The sequence below is a fragment of the Manacus vitellinus genome, unplaced genomic scaffold, assembly GCF_001715985.3.
Source record: "Manacus vitellinus isolate BGI_N305 unplaced genomic scaffold, ASM171598v3 scaffold_2_pilon, whole genome shotgun sequence".
NCBI classification, from domain to species: Eukaryota; Metazoa; Chordata; class Aves; order Passeriformes; family Pipridae; genus Manacus; species Manacus vitellinus.
The window spans coordinates 35,249,672-35,274,754 of record NW_021940208.1 but is presented as its reverse complement, the minus strand read 5'-3'; the positions used below and the strand labels follow the sequence as shown (position 1 = coordinate 35,274,754).

The 25,083-nt window shown below is 35.1% G+C and overlaps 1 protein-coding gene across 1 annotated transcript in view; it reads left to right on the top strand.

Annotated features, from left to right (window-relative positions):
* DACH1 (dachshund family transcription factor 1) overlaps window positions 1-25,083 on the top strand; it is a 341,631-nt gene that overhangs the window by 303,537 nt on the left and 13,011 nt on the right. Inside the window, exons 10-11 of the mRNA XM_018071320.2 lie at window positions 824-967; window positions 1,430-1,498. Coding sequence (XP_017926809.1) covers window positions 824-967; window positions 1,430-1,498 — 213 coding nt within the window. The remainder of the gene's footprint in view (window positions 1-823; window positions 968-1,429; window positions 1,499-25,083) is intronic.

The window sequence follows — 25,083 nt, the reverse complement described above, 5'->3', positions numbered from 1 at the left end:
CTAAATTAGGGCTTTATATGCTTAATTTTAAAATACTAATTCCTTTCCTAATATTTTCCCTCACATTTGACAAAGTATAGTAATATTTACTTGACTGGGGGATCCAGCATCATAAAGGATTTGATGTGAGTTCTTCAGGGTTAATTAGCTGATGGGACAGTAGCTGATAGAAAGCAAGAAAGAGAAAAGCCAAAGATAAAAGGGAAATGTGGAAAAGAAATAAATATAGGGAAGAGACTGGACAGTAAGAGGTCAGATGGCATACAGGAAGCAGAGCTTGGAGGGGAATTAAAACTCTCAGGGCTTTTCCCCAAAAAATGAGGATCACAGCAGGGTGGGGCCTGCCCAGGCACCCAAGGCAGACAGATCCCCCTCTTGTGTGAGAGAAGCTGCAGGCAGGCAAGGACTCCATCACTGTGTGTATATTAACTGTGTGCTATGGCAGATAGAAATGGTGGACTCAATTCCAAAAAAACACCTCACCTTCAGAGACAGAGGCTTATCTATGCCAGATGATTCAAAAAGGACATTTCATTGCTGGTACTAAGGTTTTCTGATTTTAACATTCATAGATTCTCAGCTGTTTATAAAAAAAAAAGAGCTATTGCTTGATAGCACTTACAGTTTTCAATATCATCGTATAGAACAGTAGTTCTTAGAATATCCCAGGGTGATTCCAGCAAATTTCAAGTAATTTAAATTGGTATTGTGTAATTAATCGGTTTATATGAACGATTGCAGTTGTAGCATTTCTTAGTAGGTAATTGTGCAGCCAAGTTTCAGATCCAAATCTGAGTACACTGATGTTATTTTCTTTTCCTAGCAATAATTCAGAAAAGACTAAAGAAGGAAAAGAAGGCAAAGAGGAAATTGCAGGAAGCACTCGAATTTGAGACTAAACGACGAGAGCAAGCAGAACAAACACTGAAACAGGCAACTTCAACAGATAGTCTCAGGGTCCTAAATGGTAAGAAGCCAGTTTTTGCCTCTGTATCATTAACTTTCAATTTAAGTACCAAAAGAACTTTGTTATATTGAAATTTATAACATGATAGGAGGGGGAAAAAAAGAAAGTCTCTTTTCTTTCCTTCATTCAAGTGATACCTCTTTATTGCTTTGTTACTTTATATAGTATGTGCAAATAAACTCACTGGAGAGAATGTTCGAACTAGGACAATTTTATATTATTAACTTGAGAAGTCAATTTTTTTTCTTCCTCTTTTTCTCCCCTCTTTATGCTTGAAAAATCTATTACTCATTAATCTTCCTAGTCTAACAAAAAATTGTCCTGGCCTCCAGTCATTGTTCAACATTAAAAAAACTGACAAAGGTTGATTGTATTGTAATTCAGCATTGGAGTAACAGGTTGTAAAAAGGGCTATAAGAATCAAATGAAATATATGTCAGTCTTACCTTTCTATGTTTCTAGACTCTCTGACCCCAGAGATAGAAGCTGACCGCAGCGGGGGCAGAACAGATGCTGAAAGGACAATACAAGGTACGAATTTGCAAAAGGCTATAAATCTAGATCTTGCTATATGAGTTTTTCCTCAGCTTTAGACTGCTATTCAAGCATGTAGCCTACCATCTGGGCCACATCAAAACAAGTTCAAACAAGGTCAAGTTCATCTTGCTTGTTTATAAGAGAGAATACATTGTGTGCTGATAGATTTTCTTTAAATGAATAGGTCATTTCTGTTTATACAGAGCAATTAAAGAAGAGTAATTAATTTGAAGCAGTATTGGGTTGAATCTCAGACAGGCTGAATGCAGTTTTTGTGAATATGTGTAGTCTGACTTAACAGTGTTTTTAGAGGTATATTTGAAACATCTTGAGCTTGTAACTGTACAAATGGCTAAACCTAATGGGTAACATTGAAGGCATGATGAGAATTTCACAGCTAATAGTCAGTGGCAGTTACTGAAAGGTGTGTTTCAATAAGCTACCCTGAACATTAACAATAAATAAGCTGTTTATTCCCATCTTGGATTTTTCATTTACCACATCTCATTATTTACATTTTAATAAAACAAATCTGCTGAGTAAATTTATACATGAAATACTAAAGGGAACCATATTACATCCCCCTTGAATCTAAATGTATATATATTGCAAACATCAAGATATTAGTAAAAAAGCAAATTTTAAAGATAGTATTTATATTATAATGTCTATTCTTGTCAACAGGCTAAATGTGCCTACGCAAATAGTAAACAATAAAAATAGAAATTGTTTTCAATTGTAAATGAAGGTGCATTTTTCACAGGCAAGCCTAAAATGATTAGCTCCAGTAATCACTCTCAATTGCCTTTATTTTGCATTTCGAAGTCAATCATCCTAACGGTATCATTTGACATCTTCTGTGTGTTATTTAATCACATTTTCTAACATCTAAGGGGTTGTTACTGGTGTGCCAAAAGGAGACTGAAACAACAGAATAGAAAAGTCAGGAAGCTTTTAATGGATTGAGCATACAAACAAATACTAAAGAGGCAGTAAGTTCCTGTGAAAGACAAACACATGACAAGCTGTCTGCAAAGTCCGTAACACAGAAGTTGGAATATGCCAGATTAAATGTTGCCTGGGAAGTGGGTACATGTTAAGAGGTTTGTTATTACAGAATCTTGCCTTCCTTCCCATAAAATTTATACGTTATTGAAAGCACCATTTGACATAATAATTTGGTAAGAATTCAGTCATTATGTCATTTTGTTATAATCCAGACATTTCATTATTTTTTTTGGTGCTAAGACAGACTTCTAATTTCTTGGGAGGCCATGCTGCTACACCAGTCATGGCAGAACTTGTCCTCATTGCAGATATTAACTACTTCATCTTCAGAGAATTCCTGCAAGGAAGTGAAGTTTGGAGTATTCCAATTTGATAGCTGGGAAACAAGAGTCACAGACAGATTAAGATGACATATTGCTTAACTTTCAAGTATGAAGGCTCTAATTTTTCAGGATAATTTGCATTTTTGGCAAATGTATTCAGTGTAGTCAAAGCACTGTTCTGTTGACTTCAGTTTTGCTTATAGGCTGAGATATTAACTAGATATTTATAATATGAGCAACACAATTTTGAACGTATGTATTCTAAAGGACTTATCCCAAACTACATAGGAACAGCATTTCAGCTTTTGAACAATGATTATGCATTCTTTCCCAGCTATCCTGTGTCTACTATTGCTCATTTCATGTATTTCCATTTTTGCAATAAATGAAATCAAAGATTTACAGGAAACATTGTCAGAAAGGATGATTTTTCCTTGATTCATCCGTCCAAGGAGGTATACCTTAAAAACAAAACTAAAATCCACAGATGATTGTTTAATTCAAGAATGGACCATGATATATTCTAATTGTGATATTGAATCATATTGCAAAGGCAACCTTAATTCTGACATTTCCCATCTCTACTTTGCAGTCTTAACATATAACTAAACCAGAGGGTTTTTAAGAAAAAGGAAAGAAGCAAGAAATAGAGTTATCCTAGTTTAATATATTCAGCTTAAGAGTCTTACAACAATTCAGAACTTTTAGATCTACCACAGTGTGTAACCCTACAACATGAATATAACTGTAGGAGCTTATTGTCATTGTAGACCAGCCATTAAAGGGTCACAGGCTTCAGAAATACTCCAAGAAACAGTTAACAGCCGACAAGTCATGCCAAGTGTCAGGACTCTGTGTTCACTTCCAGTATTGGAAGGAGGATTTCCTTTCACCCGTAAACTCCCTTTTCTCTGTGTCCCCCTTACTATGTATCCCCATGTCTCTGTCCCTGTTCCTCTTAGTTTTTTGTCAGTGGCTAATCTCACTCTTTTCCTTGCTCTACATTACATTGTGCCTCTTGTTTCCTAACTTGACACTCTTCTAAACTCAGTTTCATGCCACCCTGATTATTTCTTTAATTACAAGCTCTTTCTCTCTCAGTGATCCCCAGCCCCCTGGCTCTGTCTGTCCCATCCGGGTTCCTCCTCCTCTTGTCCAGTCATTTCAAGAGCTGCACTGACATTCCCTGTTACTAGCCTTCCCTGTTGCAAACCACGTTTTTGTGTGTAGCCTCTGCTTCCCCTGTCTCCCTATCAAGCTGATGTTCCCTACTGCATTCAGTACATTTCTGTTGCTTCTTGTGTATCTGCCTGGATATCAGGGAGGGAAGCACTGAGAGCATTCTGTTCTTATTTCAATATTTAGTATGGGAATTGTTGGCAGGAGTGAGGAGAAAGAATTGCTGGAAAAGAACCGTTTCATTCCTGCAGCACTGGGATAAAGCATGCTCAGTACAGTTGGGGTCCTTTAGCTGCAAAACTCTACAAAAGCTTTCCAGTGGATTTTGTTTGGAGCAACAAAGACCATATCCTCACAATTATGCAAAATTTCAATTTTGTCCTTACATTCGATCTGTAAATTATATTTTTTATACTCTAGGATGCACTATAGAAGAAATATTATTTACACATATATAATACCATCCCATATATAATATATTCCATAATAAGTAATATAATATTGTCTCTTGCATCTTTCAGGTTCTGGGAAAAAATATTTACTAGGAAAATATTTATGCCTTTCTTATTCCTCTCAAAAACATATTTGTGTCTCAGTACCAAAGCATGCCTGGCGTAATAGTCTTTTTATCCACAATAATTTTTCAGTTTGCTGTATTGAGCATGCTGTGCAGTTCTATAACTAAGCAAAGGTGGGAAAGCTGCAGCGCTCTGTAGAGAAGTGAAATAATTGAAATACAAAGTGTACTTCAAGCATTTAAGAAAATATTATGTGAGAAAATCATAATGAAAACTATTTTGCCTACTATTTATTATTAATAAATTGATACTTGTCGACTTGAAGTTATATTTAATGTTGCTGTTTTTAAGTATTGCTTTTGAGAGTAAGGAATAGGACTAATTTAAACATAGAAGATAATTGCATTTGTCAATACGAGGGGTATGTTCTGTTCTATTTTTTATCATGTAGCACTCATTTAGATTCACTTTTAGTTCATGTAAAGTCTTTTGTAAGATGGGAGCACTAATAAAAAGAAAATTGAATATGAGACTATAGAAAGAAGCCATATAGGGTATTCTAGGGTTGGGTTTGAATTTTTTAAATGTTGAGTAGATGACAGTTTGCTGGAATATACATAAAATGTTAAGAAGTAATCATAATAAGTAATTCAATTATGGGTCTCAGATATACTTACATATTTTTTAAGAGGTAAAAACAGATACTAAGTTATTAGGAACTGGTGTAGACAGTAGTTTTAAATGTTTTCTTTGCTTCTGTTTAAAATAATAATAAAGCAGATTATCCTCTTCTCCATACATATTGTAGGTTCACTAGATGCCTATGCCTAGCTCCCAATCCGGTTTCCCAAGACCCCCTCATCCCACACAAAAAGGTACCATAACAAAGATAATGTTTAACTTTTATATGCTGTTTTGTTACCAGACCTCTTACTAAGCACTAGAACAATGACATTAACTGCCGCTTTTACTTTCTTATTTCCACTGATTTTTTTCTTCCCCATCTGGTTACTTAGCATGTATTTGCCTACCTACATTATTATTTTTTCTTTTCCTCTATAAATCCCATATTTCCAATCTTCTGTCTCTGAGTGGTTTCCCTCCCAATTCCTGTCCATTCATCTTCATTCCATTTAAGCACCCCTCCCTTTACACATTATCTAAAATCACCTAAAAATGTTCTAGTTCTGCACTGTCTTCCCCATTGACCATTCTTTTCTTGTGGTGTCCCTGTCATGTCTTCCTTTTCCCAAATCACTCACAAATTGTTTTGTGCTTTTGTCCCAAAGCTATCCTGATAAGAACAGGAAGCATAATCAAATTTTCCCTCTCTCGTGTTGCTATTTTTTTGTCTTTTCCATTTCTTTATTATTTACTAGTAGTTGCCTCAGCTTGTATTTTTTTTGCTTTCTTCCAATAATTTCCAATTTCTACATGCCATCCTTCCAGCTGCTTCTGAAATCAGCTCCATCATTTTCTCATAGATCGTCTCACCTTGCTCATTCCCATGAATTCTCAGGCCTATCTTTTATTTTTCCTCAAATGTCTGTTTGTGTTGAAGGAGACCCTTTGCATTTGACCTGCCCTCAAAATTTTCCCATCCTGCTGCACTTTCAATCAGTTTTTTTCTTAACTATGCATACTTCTCCACAACAAATTTTGTTCTCTTTGTCCATCAGTCAAAATTTCATACCTCAGTTCCTTATTCTGCTGCAAATATTATTTTTCCTTCTATCACATTATCAGCCTTTCTCCAGCTGTGTCTGTTATCTTTCTCTCCCTGTCCATTAGAAAAATGAATTTATGCTTTCTAAGCCCTCTCCCACCAACTTCTTGCTTTCTTTAGATCTCCACCTCTTCTGTAGGCTCATATTAACAATACAGTTTAACGTAATGCTAAGTGGCTTCAGACTATGCTTTTCTGATGTAAAAAAAGGACCCACTCATCTACCACACACACAAAACCTTCCAGGGCAATCCAACCTTCTCAAGGCAGGACACAGAAATGTTGACAGATTCAGGAATAGAGAAATAAAGCTGCAACAACTCAGGACATTGACCACGTAGTCCTCTACGAGGTTCCTTATAAGGCATTTGAAGGCTACTGAAAAAGAGTGAGAAAGAAAATACGATTTAACTTTGCCCATAGAAAGAACCTAGTGTGTGCATTTTGCTACCCAAGTACTAGGGGAAAGCTGCCACACAGCTGCCCTCTGCATTAATAAAAATTGCTTTTACAACTTCAGTCATTTGCCTGGAAACCTAACCTAAATTGTTTTTTGCATTGATTTGAAAGTTGTTTAATCTATTTTTCAACAAGCAAAATCTTGTGTAATAATTTCGGCAAATGATAGTACTTGATTCTTTCTTGCTATATTTGTGTTTGAAAGATAGCTATCTGAAGGACTTCCACATTGAAAAGGAACTTTTGGTGGTTCTGTGAAGCTTGTACACACATTCCCATTTGTGATGTATGAATCTTGGACAAAAGTGCATGGAAATATGTGACAATGTTTTTTATGAGATCAAAAACTTTGTTGGAAAAGGCTGTTATCAAGGCTGTGAAGTCAAGCATTCCAAAATTAGCAAAAAAGTTAGAATTAAGGTTGTCTTCTGCATCTTTGTTCAACTATCTTTGTGTATGTGTCATGATATAATCTTTAATTATATGATTAGATACTGTATTTTTCACAGTACCCTGTCTCGTTCAGTGCAGGGGACAAGGATGTAGTTGAATAAATGGATATGTGTCCAATACTTTCTTCATCTTCAGTGCTCAGTGTGTGTTCTCATGCTTTGTATAATACCTGGTTTATATATAATACATCCATCATTAGACATCATGCTTTATAGAAGAACTGTGAATGATTATCTCAACTTCTTTCATATATTAAGGCTTAATTTTGGTATTTCCTAACAGCTGAGTATTTTGCTTCACTAATGTCCTAGGTAACTGTTTCCTAGGGTATTCTTCTTGACAAGTAAACTACAAAGTTGGAAGTTTCACTGTGAGACAACATCTGAAAACCGTATGGAATTAAGTCTTTAGGTACACAGTGATAAAGCTAACCAACGAACTGATAAATTGTAATACCTTATTATGTGCAGTGTGGTCTGAGGAATGATGTTTTACTATACTTGTTGATATAAATAAAGACAATCTTGGGATACATTTCATGCTCTTGGGCACAGAATCTTCCTCTCATTTTTCTTGCAACCTGTGTGACTTCTAGCAGTGTGTCTATCAAGCTTTCTTATTCTTGGTTCTCCCTCATCTCTGGTCTTTGTATCAGTCCCAATATCAATTTCCAAATTTTAGAATCTCTTTCTTGCCCCTTTTTTTCTCTCACCTTTCAATGCAAGTTTCTTTTTATATCCAGTCATAATTCCAGCCTCTAGTTTTGACTTCTTATGCCTAATGTCCTTGTTAATCAAGATCCAGATGGCTCCAGATACTGACTCATAGTGTTCTATCTGTATGCCTCATACCTAGTTACTTGTCAAGATTTCTCCCTCTAAGAAACCTCAGATGACTTTACTTGAATTTTGTGCCCTATCTGTGCTCTGTCCCCCCTCTTTCCTTCTATTCTCAGCCACTGGGTTCTGTTCTTGTCTATTAATACAAATCAGTTAGTCCCCCAACTACAGTCTCAGTTACTGTCAACCAGCTGTTTTTTATTATGTATTCCATTTCACAGTGTCTTCCAGTGCCCTGGTTTCTGTGTATCTGTCTGTGTGTTTAACCAGTCTCAGTCACTCCCCCAGTCACATTTTCTGTCCTTATTTCCAATTCTAATCGCATCAGACTTCTTGTCCTAATTTCTGTAAATCTTGAGTATTTTTATGAGTTCATGTTTGTAGACTTAGAGAAGATTACTGTTGGCTGCTAATCATAGATAGGATACGTTTTGCAGTGCAAGACTACTCTCAAATTAACTAATGATTTTGTAAAAATAGTTTTCAATATCCTCATATGACAGGACATCTATTTCTTTTCTGGAGACATCAGTTCTCTTTGCAGCACATTTAACTAAAATGTCTTTGCTTTAGTCTTTTCTTCATTTATTTTGCTCATGATATTGACTTTGATGACCAGCATCAAGTCCATTTCCTTTATCCATTATCCTTCTGTAGACTCCCTTCAATAATTGCATCTCTCTCACTGAACTTTTATCTCCTATCTTTGCATTTCTGTCTGTTCCTTTCCATGTTCCCCTTAATCAAAAGCAATTCCATTTGCACCTATAGCTGCCTGAAGATGACCTCATCCATCTGTATAATGCCATGTAAACTGATGGCCATATATTCTCCAAAGTATTAATTGATTAAACCCAAGAAAAACACCTTATTCTTTATACATTTTATACCAAGATTTTTCTTGCCTTTTTTACTCATTAAAACTCTTAGAACTGCTAAATATCTCTTTATATATATCAACTTGTAAATGCTGCATTTTTATTCAATTGACACTTGCTCATAAGTTATTCCATTTTCATCACTGCTTAGTAAGTACTATGGATTTGTTGTTACTCATTTATTATTTGCATGGGACTTCTTTTAGAAAGGTGCTTGGGTTTAGTATAGAGCCAAGATTCTCGAATGGATGTATTGGGTTGTTTGCAAAATGAAAATACATTTTCTTTCACATATGACGTTCCTTCTTCTCTGTCAACTCATTTCAACACTGTTTTTGACTTCCCCTGTACTGTTGTTTTCTCGTTTTCCTTCACTTCCATCTCACCTCCCTCCTGCCAAATACTACTTCTGAATATCCAAAATATTTTTTAATATGCCACTTCCTTGACCTGCAAGGCAATGTGTGTGCGTATGATCCAGAGCCATGTGGCTGCTGGTTGACCAGGTGGCTGACTAGGAGGTACATGCATTCTGAGGGATCAGTGACAAGCCAGGAGATATGCATTTTCTGCTGGACATCTTGTTGCTGCCTCTTGGCAGCTGGGCAAATCAAACAGTACATGATGCTTCTCAGCAGCTGATGGGCCAAACAAATGGTTTTTCAAGCTGCAAGAGACCCACGGCCCACCTGTTGTGCGGGCCTGCTATAAAGGTTGAACATTTCAGCAGGGAAAAGAAGTCAGGAGCTGGAAACAAAGCTGTCAGAAGCCTGGAAGGCGAAGGGATTTTTTTTTTCTAGATATGTTGAATAACTGCCCAAGGAAACATCTGCTACTTAGCTAGGCTGTTTATGGAAACAAACAGATGACTATTCTAGACCCATAGAAATATAAAAAGGTTCTGTGAAGCAGCAATGACAAAACATGGACTGACTTTTTCAGAGATGAGAATTTCTGTGATTTTTAGGCGACTTAGCATGTTATTCCATTAGGCCAGATTTAAAAAACAAAAATCAAAACCAAAGAACCCAATAATTTCCATTTGTCAACAAAAAGTAATTTTTCAGCTTAGCAGTCAACAAACAGTAAGGAGGTCTGCCTATGTGAAATACCGTATCTTGTGACAATGTGACTTTCAGCAATCTGACAGATAGATTTTTGATTTTTCTTTTTACCTGTCTGATTATCAGATTTCTTAAGTTTTCCATTCTTAAGGTTTCTAAAGGTCAGTAAGACAACTGGTTTCAGTCTGTACAGTTTTTTGCAGACATAAGACAAGAGTGTCTCTGTAATGTGACTGCTCTCCTTAGGGTTATTCAAGCACCTCTGCTAAGAGTAGTGATTGGAGCTACCAGAAATATGTGGAAAAGACAACAGAATGGAGCAAAGCCATTTTAGTGACCCACTGGGGAGTGATATCTGCTGTTTTGTTATTGATTGTTCTCTGCATGTCAGAATTTTTCAAACAAATTGATGTAGTGGTGAAAACGTATGCACATGCACTGTTCAGCTTTGGAAGCTGAAGGGTAGTGTGCTTTCTGCTTTCTCTTTTGTCTTTCTTATGCTCAAAAAAAAATTTATCTTCAGACCAAGTAGTGGTCTTAAGGGGGAGAAACTGTTAGAAGTTTAGTGGAGCTACTTTACTACATCCCTTTGGTTGCCCAATTCTATTTTTTTTTTTCATTTAGTCTCCATAAAATATTTACTGGTTAAATACTGTTCCTATTTGCAGTAACACATAATGCTTCATTTTCCTTCTGATTAGTGCCTTAAACTTCAGCTGCTCTTTGACTGCAATGTGTAACACTTTGTATTAATGTCAGGGTCATGCACTTATTTTTCATGTGTACAGTGCTATGCACTTCAATGAAATTATATACATAATAATAAATAACAACATTAATCTGTGTGTGCACCACTTTGAATTTCATTACCATTGCAGAAGATATATCTCTGAAAATAGGTTCCCTAATTTTTATACATTTTAAAAAGAGCTTGGCTTTCTCTCTGTACACTAATTTAAATATTTTATTATATTTCTCCTAACAAGAATAAGCCTTACTAGTTCTACCAGCTTACAAGTTTTAAAGACACTTGTTTTACTGATTATTTGGCTTGGCAGACTATCCAATATAGTTCAGCTTTTAAACCTGGATTCTATAGTAGACATTTATAATATCTCTTGCTAGTTCGTCTGTCTTCTACTCTTGAAATTGTGATACTCAGTGAGGAAACAGATGTTAAAGATTTATTTTGCTTCATATTTCCTTGACCATGGATAAATACTGAACTTGTCTTACAATGCATGGAAACCAAATAGCAATAAGTAGGTTCCCTATCCCCCTGCCCAAGAGTCAGCACTTTGGCAGGTTTTCAACCCAAGCTAATCAATTAAAGACAACATTGATTAACTTAAACAGAAGGTGGTATTGATTGCAGGCAGTAACCTATAAATAGACAATTGTTTCATTGTGTTCATAGGTCATTGTTAGCTACACCTTTAAGCTTCAAGGTACATAATCCTGTTATGTACCACCCAAAAAGCAAAGGAAGGGCATAGAGTTAATATACAGCTATAGTTACATATATGTTGCAACATAGTCTCTCATTCAACACTTATTCTCTTTCACAAATTGTTCACATTTTATCTGAGAGTGCTATCTATTGCAATCTATGTCTCATTTTATAGCTGTATATATATATGAAGGTGCTGGAAATCGAATATGTTCCTGACTTTTCTACTGAGAAAAATGATTAATCAATCAGACTTTCTTCCAACATGGTACTTTAGTTCACTTTTAAAGGAACTATGTGTAAAATTAATGACTAAGCATGAACAGAGTCAAGTGGGAAAATTCAGGACAATAAGAATATTAAAAAAACCCACGTTGCACTCCAAAGAGGCTATTAAGGCTTTATATAGAATTGCTTCAACTTTCATTTTTATTCACTGTACATGTTCATATTATTCAAGGAGGGAAAAATGGATGGATGCATTCTTACCGAATAGACTTCTTGCTACCTGGGAGGGATGGGCACTGCAAACCACCATCCTACATATTTTTTTTTCCCATAAGTACTCTATTCCCTTCGTCTTCTCCCTCAGAAGATAGCTGAAACCTGAACAGGCAGGTAAAACACACATTTCTAGCATAGTCCCTCATCGGCTAAAAAAGCAAATAACCTTTTACCTTCCAGAGAAAGAACCAAAAAACTTGATTTTTTTTTTAACCAGGATGAAAAATTGTTTAAAATCATCATTTCAGTGAAATGGTGCTTCTGTAGCCTGTCATGAAAAAGATATAAATAAAGTGTATTTCTGGTTCATTCACAGATGAACTATAATGCTGAGCATCCTTAGGTTGGTTGAGGTGCTAGATCCACTGACTGTAAGCTGTTTATCAGTGTTTGCCTCTACGGTGTGTAGAGAGCTGTCCCTTTTTTTCTTTCTTTCTTTTTCCCTCAACTGCATTTACTATATCTTAGGGAAGTGCTGGAAAGTGGCATCATGTCATGTTAAGATGTGTCATAAAGAAGACTGTTTCTTGGCATTTTTAAACTTCTATAAAGATTAAAACATTCCCAATCTTTGTTTATCATACCCATGTAAAGGAATTTTGTCTGTCAATATTAGTGTTGCATTCTATTAAATCATAAAGACACCACCATCAACAGATGTCAAAATATTTAATGGTTTGAGGTTTTTCTAATAGATGCACTTCCCTTGTGACTGTGAAACATTAGGGAGACAACTCTTACACCAAAATAACAGTAATAATGTTCAGTTCTGCTAAAATGACTGTGCTTTGGAGAACTACTAATGAAAACTAGTGGCCAGTAAGTTACTTTAGCCATTTAACACTCATAGGAGGAAATGTATTAGACAGGGAGATCCATGTCTCTTTCCTGAAAGGTGTTACAGCTTGGGTAGGTAAAAAGGAGCATCAAATCCAGATTAGATTTCAAATCTTGAATTTCAAGTTCAGTCAGACTTCAGCCATTAAATATGAACTGTGGCCATCCTGTTCAGTGGCCCTTTTTGACTATCAGCAACCACCGGCATCAAAGAAGAGAAAATTTATAAGCAAGCCATGTGAGTTAATCTGCCAAATAAAGTCATAATCAATTTCCCATCTCTTCCCTCCATGTCAGAAACTCTTAAACGAGTTTTTAGAGGGAATTTAAGATATTCTTATTTTAATATTAATTCTTACACTATTTAAAAAGTCATTTGGTTGTTCACAAGTAGATGAATAGTGCCATTTGAGATGCTCCAGTGCATCTGAGACATCTGCCTGGTGTTAATCATGCCTCCAGAAGATCCAGGCCTTTCTGGACCAGCAGCTGGAAACCAGGCAGGATATGGAAGGCTGACTGAAATCATACCAGATGTTGAAAAATCCGTTTTTGCTCATTTAGAACACATTTGAATGTATTACATTCTGTACTTGGGTTATATGAAATGGAAATTTATAGCTTATTATATATATTGAATAAAAGTGTATTTATTGCTATACTAATTCTAAAGGGAAGGCCTATGCCACTCTTCTACCATTTTTATGCACAAAAATTCATGAGGTAATTTCTCTAGATCTTGCTCTCCTTTTATCTGTGGACTAGCTTGTATTTTACATAGCATTTGACTGAGATCGGAAAAAGTAAGATATTGAGAAAAAGTTGTTTTGTTCTGTTTGTGGTTTTTTAAATTATTTTTAAAGAAGCCCAAGCTCACTGACTTTCAAAAAGATCTCATAATATTTACCATATGTGACTCAATAGCAGCCCTTGGGCTAAATAGAGACATCGTCCTGGATATGCCAGCCCAGAACTTTGTTAAGTCTTAGCATATTCTAGTACTTTCTGTGTTCTTTGAAACATCTTCGACTTCTATCTGTACATTCTATATGAAAATTTTTCATAGCTGCCTCTTTTTTTTTAAGTTAGAAAAAATAATTCAGTTTTGCCATGAAGCTTCCAAGAGTAATCATATAAAGAAATAGCTAAAGAACTAAAGTTGGTATTTTGCAGACATTCAACAGAATTTATTTATTAAGACTGTGTAATTATTTTCAATTGTCAGTGTAAATATGTATATCAAAACAGAAAACAAAATCAGGCATCAAGCTGAAGGAAAGTGTGTTTGTGCATAATAGGTCTGAGAGGCTGTTTAAGGACAGATTATTCATAAGAAAGTACTAATTTTGTAAATCTACAAAAATTAGCTAGTCCAAAATTAGTTTCTTAAATTGTGGTTATTTATTTTCAGAGGATACTTAATCTATTATAATGTGTTTGCATGGATGTAAGTTTTAGTAAACAGATATGTATTTATTTTTTTATTTATGTTACTGATTCCAGTTTGCAGCCTTGTGGTCTGTCTCAGATAAATTGTTTTGAGCTATGCCAGGAATAACTGGAAAGCTAGTAGAAATGTAATATCTGAACAACTTTGCAATCTTTAATGGATTTAATCTTCACATCAGGAAATACTCCTGATACGCAGAACAAAGCAATTATCTTTGTAGCATAGAGGGGCTACGGACCTTGATCATGGATATATTGGAAATCTTTGGTAGATCAGAGACTGAACCTAAATCTTGTAAGAGCTAAAATTTTTATTCTGCCCTTCGTGTTTTGCCCTCCCTTTTATATGTTCCGTCATGCTTTCTCATTGAACAGACATATGGAAAACTAGATGGAATTTACCATTTTGAATATTGGTGATAGGATTTATGTACCCAAACTCCATGCTAACAGAATACATGCAGCACATCATCTGTGCTTGCTCTGCACTTGCTCAAACTGATGGCAGACCTCTGTGAATATCAGGGTAATGACAAAGTGCACCTGGTCTGAGTCTTCTCAAGTCTTTAGACAAAGCTTTGAAAATACAAAAACATACGCTGCTTAGCATTATTTGATTAATATTTGATTTGATATGATTACCCCTCATATACTAAGTTTATAATATGTGTTCAGCTTTTGTAAAAAAGAACTGAAATAAACTCTGGATTCTGGTACTGCTACATAAATATAACCAGTTTGGTTAAAGGACCTTGCGTAAAGACATTTAAAAGTTTTGAAGCTACAGTAATAGCGAATGGATTATTTAATTTATGTAGGGTCTGCCAGCCTCTTATCACCAAAGTTCCACTGAATTTTTTTCTTCAGCTTCCTACTGTACACACAGGCTCAATACCTGCTATAATTTTTTACTCATAAAAGTGAAGATACACCAGTATGAGCTTTCTGCGCTTCAGGAACTGAAAGCATGCATGCATTACTACACACTGTTCCTCTGATGTTTCAGTCAAAAAACACAAAGAAGATGTAACATTTTATTAAACCAGATCCATCAAGTGCAAATCTGTCCCCAAGCATGCTATGGCAATGACAATATTTTACATGAAAGAGTATTCACTGTGATTCTAAGAGGTGAACTGATCTCACACCAGCAATGAGGCAATAGCATTCATTAAATCTTCTGATATGATCATCCCTATGTATGTCCCCTGCAGTAGAATGGAAATTACTGTCCCATTCATGACCAGGTAAACAAAAATTATTAAAGAAATATAGCCAAATTATGTCATTTCCCTTAAAACTTTACACAAATACTATTTGAGGTGATACGATGACTTTGAGATGTTGGTGACTGGGCTGGTAAATTACTTCAATTTATGTGGGAAGTTTTATGGGTCTATGAGCCTGTATTCTGATCACATTACGGGTTCAGGTACCATTCCTGATCTCAGGTCTGTCAAGCTCACCTACAAATCTGGACTTCAGACCTGAAGAATTGTAGTGAGTTTGTCTTGTAAACATTGCACGAGGATCTTCTTAACTGTGGAGAAGAATAGGGAAAAAAGCTATGAGGATGTTTATTTGAAAGCATCACTCCAGGTTGAAGCATTTTGATGAGGAGTAACGCACAAGGTGAAGGGTAAGGCAAAAATTTTCAGGTACTGTGTTTCTACTTGTTAAAAGGGGAGAGCTACTGAAGGAATTAAAAAGAGTGACAATTCGAAGAAGCAGACTAGGAAAATATGTTTGCCATACAAATTTGTTTATACAACTGAGACAGGAACTTTAGTATGTAAGATATGAGGAGAAACATCATTTGAATTTATAGCTAGAAAGAGGGATAGGAAAATAAGGATCAGGGACTTTTTATAAGAATAAATTTAGATACTGTTGCAATGAAGAGTCAGAAGTTACAAACAAACAGGATACCTTGATTTTGAACTTTACTGACAGACAAGATTAAAAGAGTAGTTCATAGTGACTAAGAGAAGTAGTAGTGTGGAAGATGAGGAAGAATCTGAAGAGATGAATGAATAACAGCTCTGTTTTCTCAAACTCAGACTGTCAGAGTAGCGACACGTTCACACACAGGATCAGAAAAGCAGACTGAGGTTTTATGTCAGACAGAAGGGAACAGACCTGGAGTACAAAGGGCTGTGTCAATTGTCAACTTAGATATGATGACTGAATTTCAGTTTGTAGATTAGACTACTCAGATACGAAGTATGGAGAGAAAGACAATGGGAGGAAGATTGCAGACCTAAGAAATTAAAATGGAAAGTTGAGGAGGAAGACAAAAGTGTCAAACTGAGAAAGAACTTAGACATGTGGAGGAAGAATAAGATCCTAACAAAGAGATAACAATATTTGAATACCAAAAACCTTTTAGGAAAAGCTAGTCTAGAAAAATCTAGCAGGTAGGGTGTGAGGTGCTAGTTCTAACATTTGTTTAGAAAGAAATCTTTAAAGACAGGCACATTTAATAAAAGTTTGCAAAAAAGAGCTAGCAATGAAATCGATGGTCAAGGAAGAAGGTACTTCCCAGCATTTTGCAGGGATTATGGTCATTCATCCATGTATTTGACTGACACGTTCTTAGCAAATTATATCTACATTTTTAGCAAATTATATCCACATTTTTAGCAAATTATATATGTGTTTTGAAGAAAAAGTAAGTATTCAAAGAATACGAAGGTTTCATAGATTTTAACTTTTTCCTCCTATCAATAATGTCACTAAAGACAAGATTCTTTTTATAGTGAATTATTACAGTGCAATAATATTCTAGAAATTTTATTGGGTAATTTTGCTAAACCTCTGTGGCATTTGCACTAAGGATTTTGTTAATTGTAGTAATCAACTGTCAAAAAATGTCAAGGCATGGCCACATTTTCTCTCTCCTTGTTGCATTTAAAGAGAAAAATCTCAGTTTCTGTCAGATGCTATAGATTTCCCATCTAATGAAATAAGAAATAAATTAAATCAAGTTCTTGCACTTTAGTATCTGTTTCCAGATAAAAGGTATGTACACAGCAAAACTTTCAAAGGGAGGTGCCTTTAGCTGAAACTTGGTAAGCAGCTGGAAGGTGTATCAACTGCAGGAGGGCAAAAATGTTTTATATTTTAAGGGGGCCACGTAATCTTCCATTACCTTTAATTCTGCAACAAGTAAGAAATAAAGAATGTAAGTGAGCACATGTTCATAACAGCCTTCTAGCAGCCTGTTTTGTGAAGAGTGCCAGCTATGATTTTCACTGCTTGTAGAAAACCTGTTTTGTATTGGTGTAAATGCAAAGGAGATCAACTGAAAATCCACCTCTCTATACTTTGTCAAATGCATGTATGTATATTCACGTTAAGGAAAAAGAAAATTATGTTACCAGATTTGGAAAGGACATCATAAACTCTTTTGCTAAAGCAATCTTTTACTATAGTAGCATAAGCTGAGAATAAACACATTATACCTTGTGTATTCCATATAATAAAATATGATTTAAATGAACAATATTGAAATAAAAGTTTCAATTTAGGAACTTGAGTGTTGTGAAAAACCTAGTCAGTTATATTTGTAGGTTCATTTTTTCACACGAAGAAGCCTAGGGATCCCTCATGCTTTATGCCAGTGCAGTAGGTTTTAGATAACAGGATCAGGTCCATAGTTTGATTTCTTTAAAACCTACCATAAAAAATAAAAATAAATGCCCCCACCATACAAACTACAAAAGTGAAAAAAATGCTGTATCTTGCATTTTCCTACCTCCTGTGGCTAGGGACAGAATGCAGACATGCCACAATAATGTTTTTTATTTCTACTGTTCAAACCATATTAATGAGAACATCATTTTGGAGAACTAATTATTTCTATTTGTCTTGTGTCACACTTTCTAATTCCCCTATATTAGCACAGCCAAAGCAAATTAATTGCTTTTCCAGCAGTTGAACCTTGTCCAAGAATGAGCTCACATTCCCTTCCAGTTTTGCAGTTTCTAGGAGTGCATTGTGTCAAAAATTTCTCTTGATACTAAACATAGCCCAGAGAATATCTTTACAGATTTCTGTTGCTGCTCACTTGATGAAATTTATAAGTTTAAGTGACCCACTAGGAAAGATAAAGTTCTTAGCTGCAAGATTATACATCAAAACAGTTAAAGTGAAATTAAAATTAAATGAATGAATCTCACTGAAGCAAAAAAAGCAGTAATTAATGGTTCCCTTAATTGTCTTCATAAAATATTTGCATGGGTCTAATTTGCATAATTTGCATGTATTAATTAATCTTTCAAAGGAATTTTGTGCTGAGAGAAGCCAAAAAATCTCTTTGTTTTATTTAACATCTAATGAAATATTTATCTTCGTTAATGAACTTCTCATCTTCATTAAAATAAAAATTGCACAAGTTTGTATGTTTTAAATGTTTTTATAATTGAAGTATACAAAAAAAATCTCTTCAGACATACAGTATCTGAAAAACAAATACATTATTGCACATTCTGTGTCATTTTGACTACAGCAACATTTAAAATTGGAGAAACCTTATTCACTCTACCAAAAGTTTTCAAGGGCTTTTAAATTATTTCAGTTTCATCTTAATTAATGATAATTATTTTTTTAAATTTTATAAGTAGGGATGACAAGGTAAACATTTTGGTATTTTTTATTATTGTCAACCTGTGATACATAACAGCTTTTATAGAACAGATATGCATATTAAAAGAGACTAGCATCATAGGTTGGAATTAACATATTGGAGCAGTTTGTACATGATGTGAGATTAGTTTATCCTCCACAAGACTAACAGTTGAAAAAAAAAAAACAGTTTGTGACTTACTGCCTGACATTTAATGATTGAACCTGGAGTAAGACTGATGACAGTAACAGTTGCAAAGGACAGTAGTGGCAGAGGACCTAGTTAAATGACAGGTTGCAGTAATCAGCAACTTTGAGACAGTATCCAAAATAGCTAGACATCCAGAAAGAGAATACACAGCGCAAAAAAATCAATATTGAAATTTTGTGCAAAATTTGAATACAGAAGTGAGAGGAGATTAAAAGAAATTAAGTACTTTGCAGAGAGCTATTTCTGTAAAAAGAATAGGTATAAGAGGACGATGATTAGGTGTTTTGGGACAAAGGTGAAGACTATTACTTAAAAAGAGGACCACCTAGAATCCCAAGGTAATCTATCATCTACTTAATATTGCCGGAAAGGAAGAGCAAAGTATGTTTAAAATAAAATAGCATCAATATGGAATGTTAACACTGTGCTTAGTAAGACTGGTGAAATGGAGTTCTGTTTTCTTTAAGGATGAGTACAATATTATTGGAATAAGGAAAGTGTACTTGAAATAAGGAAACGATTGGGGATATAGAATACAAGAAATTATATTTGCACAGTGAAAAAGCACGATGGGGTTTTTACTCATTTTCAATATGCCTGCATTTGCTTAAATCCTTGAACAAGGAGTTTATAAACACGTTAATGGGTTTGCATTCATTTTAGACATGCAGTACCTTAGAAAGCCAGCTCTGCAGAGACCCAAAAGTAGGAGCTCTTTAAGAGTGCTTTAAGATACAGCACTCATTGTATAAAGAATTTAAGAAATGGGATGTTTAAGCTATCAAGATTGTATACACTCATATATTCTTTACTACATTATCCTTTAATTTGTTCAGCTGATAAGATATAGTGAGACTTTGCTGATACCAAAATGGCAGTATAGATATTGTTCAGTGTTATGAAGGTGTGGAATAGCTGCTGAGGCAATGTAATTATCTATAAAATACCCAAACAATATCAGTGGGAGGGATATGTTCCACTTCACACATTTGTGGAGTAGATGTCTTTATCTGAGCTATTTGGCTGGACTCCTATTAAAGTCAATGAGGAGTGATAGACACATCTCTCTCTTTGAAGAAAATGAATCATAACTTCCAAGTTTCTTCATTGATTATAAAGGGAGTCTACAAAACCATCTCAAACACAGCTATCTACAGTGCAGGTGTCTGAAGTTAATGTGATGAATCTCCTCTGTTGTGTATTTTCCTTTTCACTTGCCTCAGAATTCCAATATCACTTGTGACAGTAAACACACTACGAGCAGCTGCATTTCAGTCACTTCTTGTAACTACTGGTGTTGAAAATGAGTAATTGCGCATCAGTTCTGGAAAAATATCCAAGCCTGGCAATGCCTTTTCTATTTCATATAATTCTGTACAGTTCTGAAAGTTGCATAAAGCATGACCCTCAAATGTAGAAAGAAGAACTTGAATTCTTCATTAATACTGAAACTGCAGCATTTATTTCAATTGGATGCTACCGGGAGATGAAACAAGCCTAAAGAAGCATTCTGAAAATTCTGAAATAAGAACAAAAGCAGATATAAATTGGGAAGTAGAAGAAGAGGTAGATCAAGTATCACACAACGCTAGAAGGGAAAATAGTATCATATTACTGATATAGTTGCATTATATTACTGTAACTGTATTACTATGCCATTACTGATTCGTAATGTACAACTAGTAATGTACAACCTTTTAAATGTAGTTATACTTGAAAATAAGACATGGACTGGAATTAACCTGATGAAGCATAAAAGTCTTCAATGTTAGACATCTGCAACTCTGTTTATCACCCTTGACCCTCAGTGGAGGGAGTGGAAAGAAATGTCTACAGTACAGTTCATCCCATTATCAAGTGAGTGTGTGTATTTCTCCTGTGTCAATGGAAGGAGCATAACTAGTACCCCAGTGTAGACTGCTACAAACAAATTTAGTCACAGGAAGTATATGACAAGGAGTCACTGTCTTTGCTCATTTTACATTTTTCAGCAAAGAATCAAGTGAATAATATCAATTTCACAATTAAGATGGTAGCATTTGTTGGGGTTACTTTTATGCTTTAGGTCTGATATTTTGCTCTTGAATGATGTGGCAAAGGAATAGATCATTTTGCACACTTCAGTGCATTTTTAACCAATACCTTAAGTCAAAACCAAATTTTTATGCATAAAGAAAGAAATAATATCTACTGATTTCTTGATGGCAGCATCGAAGCTTTGGTATCTCACAAGGGTGTTGTGAAACTTAATTAATATTTGTAAAGTATTCTGGATCTTGGATAAAAGGCACAGTAGAAGTTCAGTTATGTTATTAACTTCTGCTTTTATATTTTCTTTGGTGATGGATCAGAGTCCCAGGCATTCAAAAGTGGCAAAGAGAGTTGATGCAAGATACAGCAGTTTACAACTATTATCAACTCATTATAGTTAGTTTCAAATCTTGTACAGGGAAATAGATGGGAAAATATTTTATGGGTTTTAGCAAACTAATACTTGCTAGTCTAAATTTTGTGTAAAGGTAGCTTGCCTGAATTTTCGTATGAGAAAATTTAATAGCCTGACTTACCTCAATTATTCTGTGTTAAATCAAAAGTGGTATATTAGTGAGTGACAATTTTGGCATAATAGAGAACAGTCCCTGTTTTATAATCCTAAACTAACTGAGGGGTCAGAAATGCTGTTAAAGAGAATGAGAGTTCAGCATTCACTTAAAATATTCAAGAGGCAAGCAAACAGTTAGACTTGAAATGTAAATAAAATTTGGTGAGACTTTATCAGGCAGGCAGCACTTTGTGCAGTGTTAAGAGTTAAGAAGGGAATCATCTTCCCAAAATATCACTCCAACTTAATCACTCTATTTTGTCAGTTGAAGCAATAAAAAAAAAGGGAAAAAAAAAAGATACACTTCCCCTCAGTAAAGTTAAATTAACTATTGGAGGATCTGATGTTTTAATATAAAAGTGGCCAAAGATTTTAAGTTTGTCCTATTTCTCTTTGGCAGTAAGATGAAAAAAAAGGCATTTTTGCATCCTTCAGAAATAGGAAATATTTACAATACTTTATTTTAAGATAAACAACTTTTTAATATGTCTCTAATATTCATGTAAGTTAATCATTGTAAACCAGAAAAGCAAGCAATTACTATGCCAAATCTCTAATTCTAAAAATAGTGTTTTCTAGCAGTGGTTATTTTTATATTGATATGATTAAGAATAACATAAAACAATTTAGCCTTCGTGTAATTCAAGCATTTGGCTTTCCCATGGATTTGATGTGGAACTTGACCCATCTCTATTAGTATCTCAAGTTCCTATGAAAGAAAAAAAAGTTAGCTAAGAAAAGTAAGCATAAAGGAAGTGAAACTAAAATTAACACATTTGGAAGAAATACTTAGAGCGCATCACGTTCTATCTAAGCTAAAATTTGCTGTCAGCACAGATCTATATTAAGTATTCTTCCAGTGAACTGCCAGCTGGCTTGTAAAGAGGAAAATCTATTCTGTAGAATAGACTGCTAGCTCTAAAAAGAAATCTTTAGCTTTTGCTCATTGTAGGGTCCCGTAACACCTGAAGGACATCCTGGGAGACAGCAGCGTATATAATAATAATATGATGTCACGTTGTTTTTCCTAGTTGAGAAACACAAAGTGTGTATCAGTAAAGGTAAAAAACATTTTTTCTATTATATTCTTGTCAGCCTTATTTTTGAAAAGTGATCCAGCCTCTAATAGCTTAGGAAAAGCAGCAATAGCATAATAGTGTGGGTTTTTTTATGGATGTTAGAAAGGATGGATCACAACGCGCTACAGCTGGCCTTGGAAACAAAGTGTTACGAAGTCAGGACCAAAAAATTTACAGTGCTGGTTTATGTGCATGAAATTAGAATACAGATTGCTGAAAATATACAATGCTGTATTAGATAATTCAAGTTTTGACTTGTATATTTTGTCTCTGTGTTGATTCTGCAGATTTTGCCTGTGACAAACTGTCGATGCAACCCTTGCATTAAAAGACATGTATTTTTCATGATATTGTTTCATGCTGCAATATGCTGGCTACAACTCCTTTCAAGTAATCAAGCTATATTGAATACAAACATAAAATAAGAAGCAGCAATAATTTGCTCTCATTTTTAGCTTTATATTCTGACTCAAAGGTATACACTCTAAGCCATTGATGAATTGAACATAAAATACTGCAGTTGGATCAGACTCCTTGGCTTCACTGGAAATACTGGAAGCATCATAAAAATGGTATCACTAACTGGAGGATCAGTTCCATTTTCAACCTTGCCATCAAATTTGTTATGACAATCACAGTCACTATCGCTGCAGTTACTATGCCATCCGATGCAATCTGGTTCCCAAGGCTAAAATATTGAAAGGCTAAAACACTATTAAACCAGACAAATATCAGTTCTATTCCAGTTCCAAATGGGCAATAGTTCCAGAGTTTGATCTTAAACATTCAGTGCACAGAAGAATCCTCATTTTATAAGGTTTCCCTGTTGGTTTTTTCGTATTCTTGCAAAACCTTTCACTCAGCTTTTCCAGCTAAAATTAACTTTATAGTCAAGTCTGTTTTACCAGGCCAGATATTCAGTAAGTATATTCAGGATATACTCAGTTCTTGCCTTTCTTTCTACTAAAATCTACTAAATTCTACTAGTAGAATAGTAGTAGATAGTACTAGATCGTCTTTAAAATCTGCATTTGCAGGCTTTCATATCACAAATATAATCTTAAAGACCATTTAAATACATGCATCATCTTAGAAGACTACACCAGAGTTGAGTTCCTACAATAAAGCTGGCTTGTGTCTCTTACTATTATATTATTATATAATCAGTTGCTTTTCTATGATAAGCAGATCAATTAATTTTATTTCCATGTTGTGGACTCGATTCTTTGTATTATACTAGTAACCTATTCTGAAATTATTCCAGACGAAACTCACCTTGAGCATGGGTAACCAGCATCTTAAACAGTGTCTGGGGGATGTCCTGCAAGCAACTTGTACTATGTCATTAATGTGTTGCTATTCAAAAGAAACAGTGTAAGTGGAAAGCTGCGGCAGAGGACAGAGTCTAGGGATATGGGATATGGGAGGAAGAGTAAAAGCAACCAGGAAATAACATTTTTCATTTCCTCTGTCTTGAGAAAATCACACTTTGAGGCAAGAAAATGTTGCACTTCAGATATTTTGCACAGGTCATTGCTTCTGACTCCAAGGTAGTCACTTTATCCCAAAGTCACTGGGTAAGACTGCTCTGTGGTTTAATTTAGTTTGCCATTCTCTTTTCTCCTTCTTACTATTTGATGATGGACTGTGGTGCTAAGTTCTCTCTGGGAAAGCATGCTGCTTCCATATGGTCTGGGATTTCTGTAGTGGGGTGCATCCAGGACACAGTCTGTCATGACATGCTGTTTTTTCTGAGGAATCTCTGTTGGCAAAGACACTAGAGTGGTGCCAAATTTAAACCACCTGGCTCTAAGGGTAATTGAGTTTTTCCTGAGAGGGTAGAATGATCATTTTGAAGTGCCTACCTGAAATTATGTTACCACTGAGAGGGAATGGGGAAAGTTGGCTTGTCACTGCAGTACTGAAATGCATCTATGAAGATGTGTTCAAAATGGAAGTTTACAGTCAATTGGGGGACTGGTATGAATTCTGAATTGAAAAACAACCTACCTAGGCCAGCATTTGCACTTGTCACAGAAGCAGAGTTTCCTTATGATCTAAAATGTTAGTATTTTTCATTCATTATAGGAATTCCTTACGTACTACTTCATAGCTAACTACTAGGTTAGACCCCATATGCATCTTTCAGCTTGAAGTCTTCCTCAGGTTTAACATGAGCCAATTTTTTTTTCACTTTTGTAGTTGTGCCTCTCATGCTAAGCCTTGGGAACTTCATTAAGGTTTATTTCTACTTCTGTGTGGCAGCAAGGATTATGTGTGACTTCAGTTCATAGCTCATTTCCTAGGGCATGACTTCTGGTTTCGTTTCTTTAGCCTTGAGTCTTGCTCTGGAGCTGACTGGTTGGTGCCATTG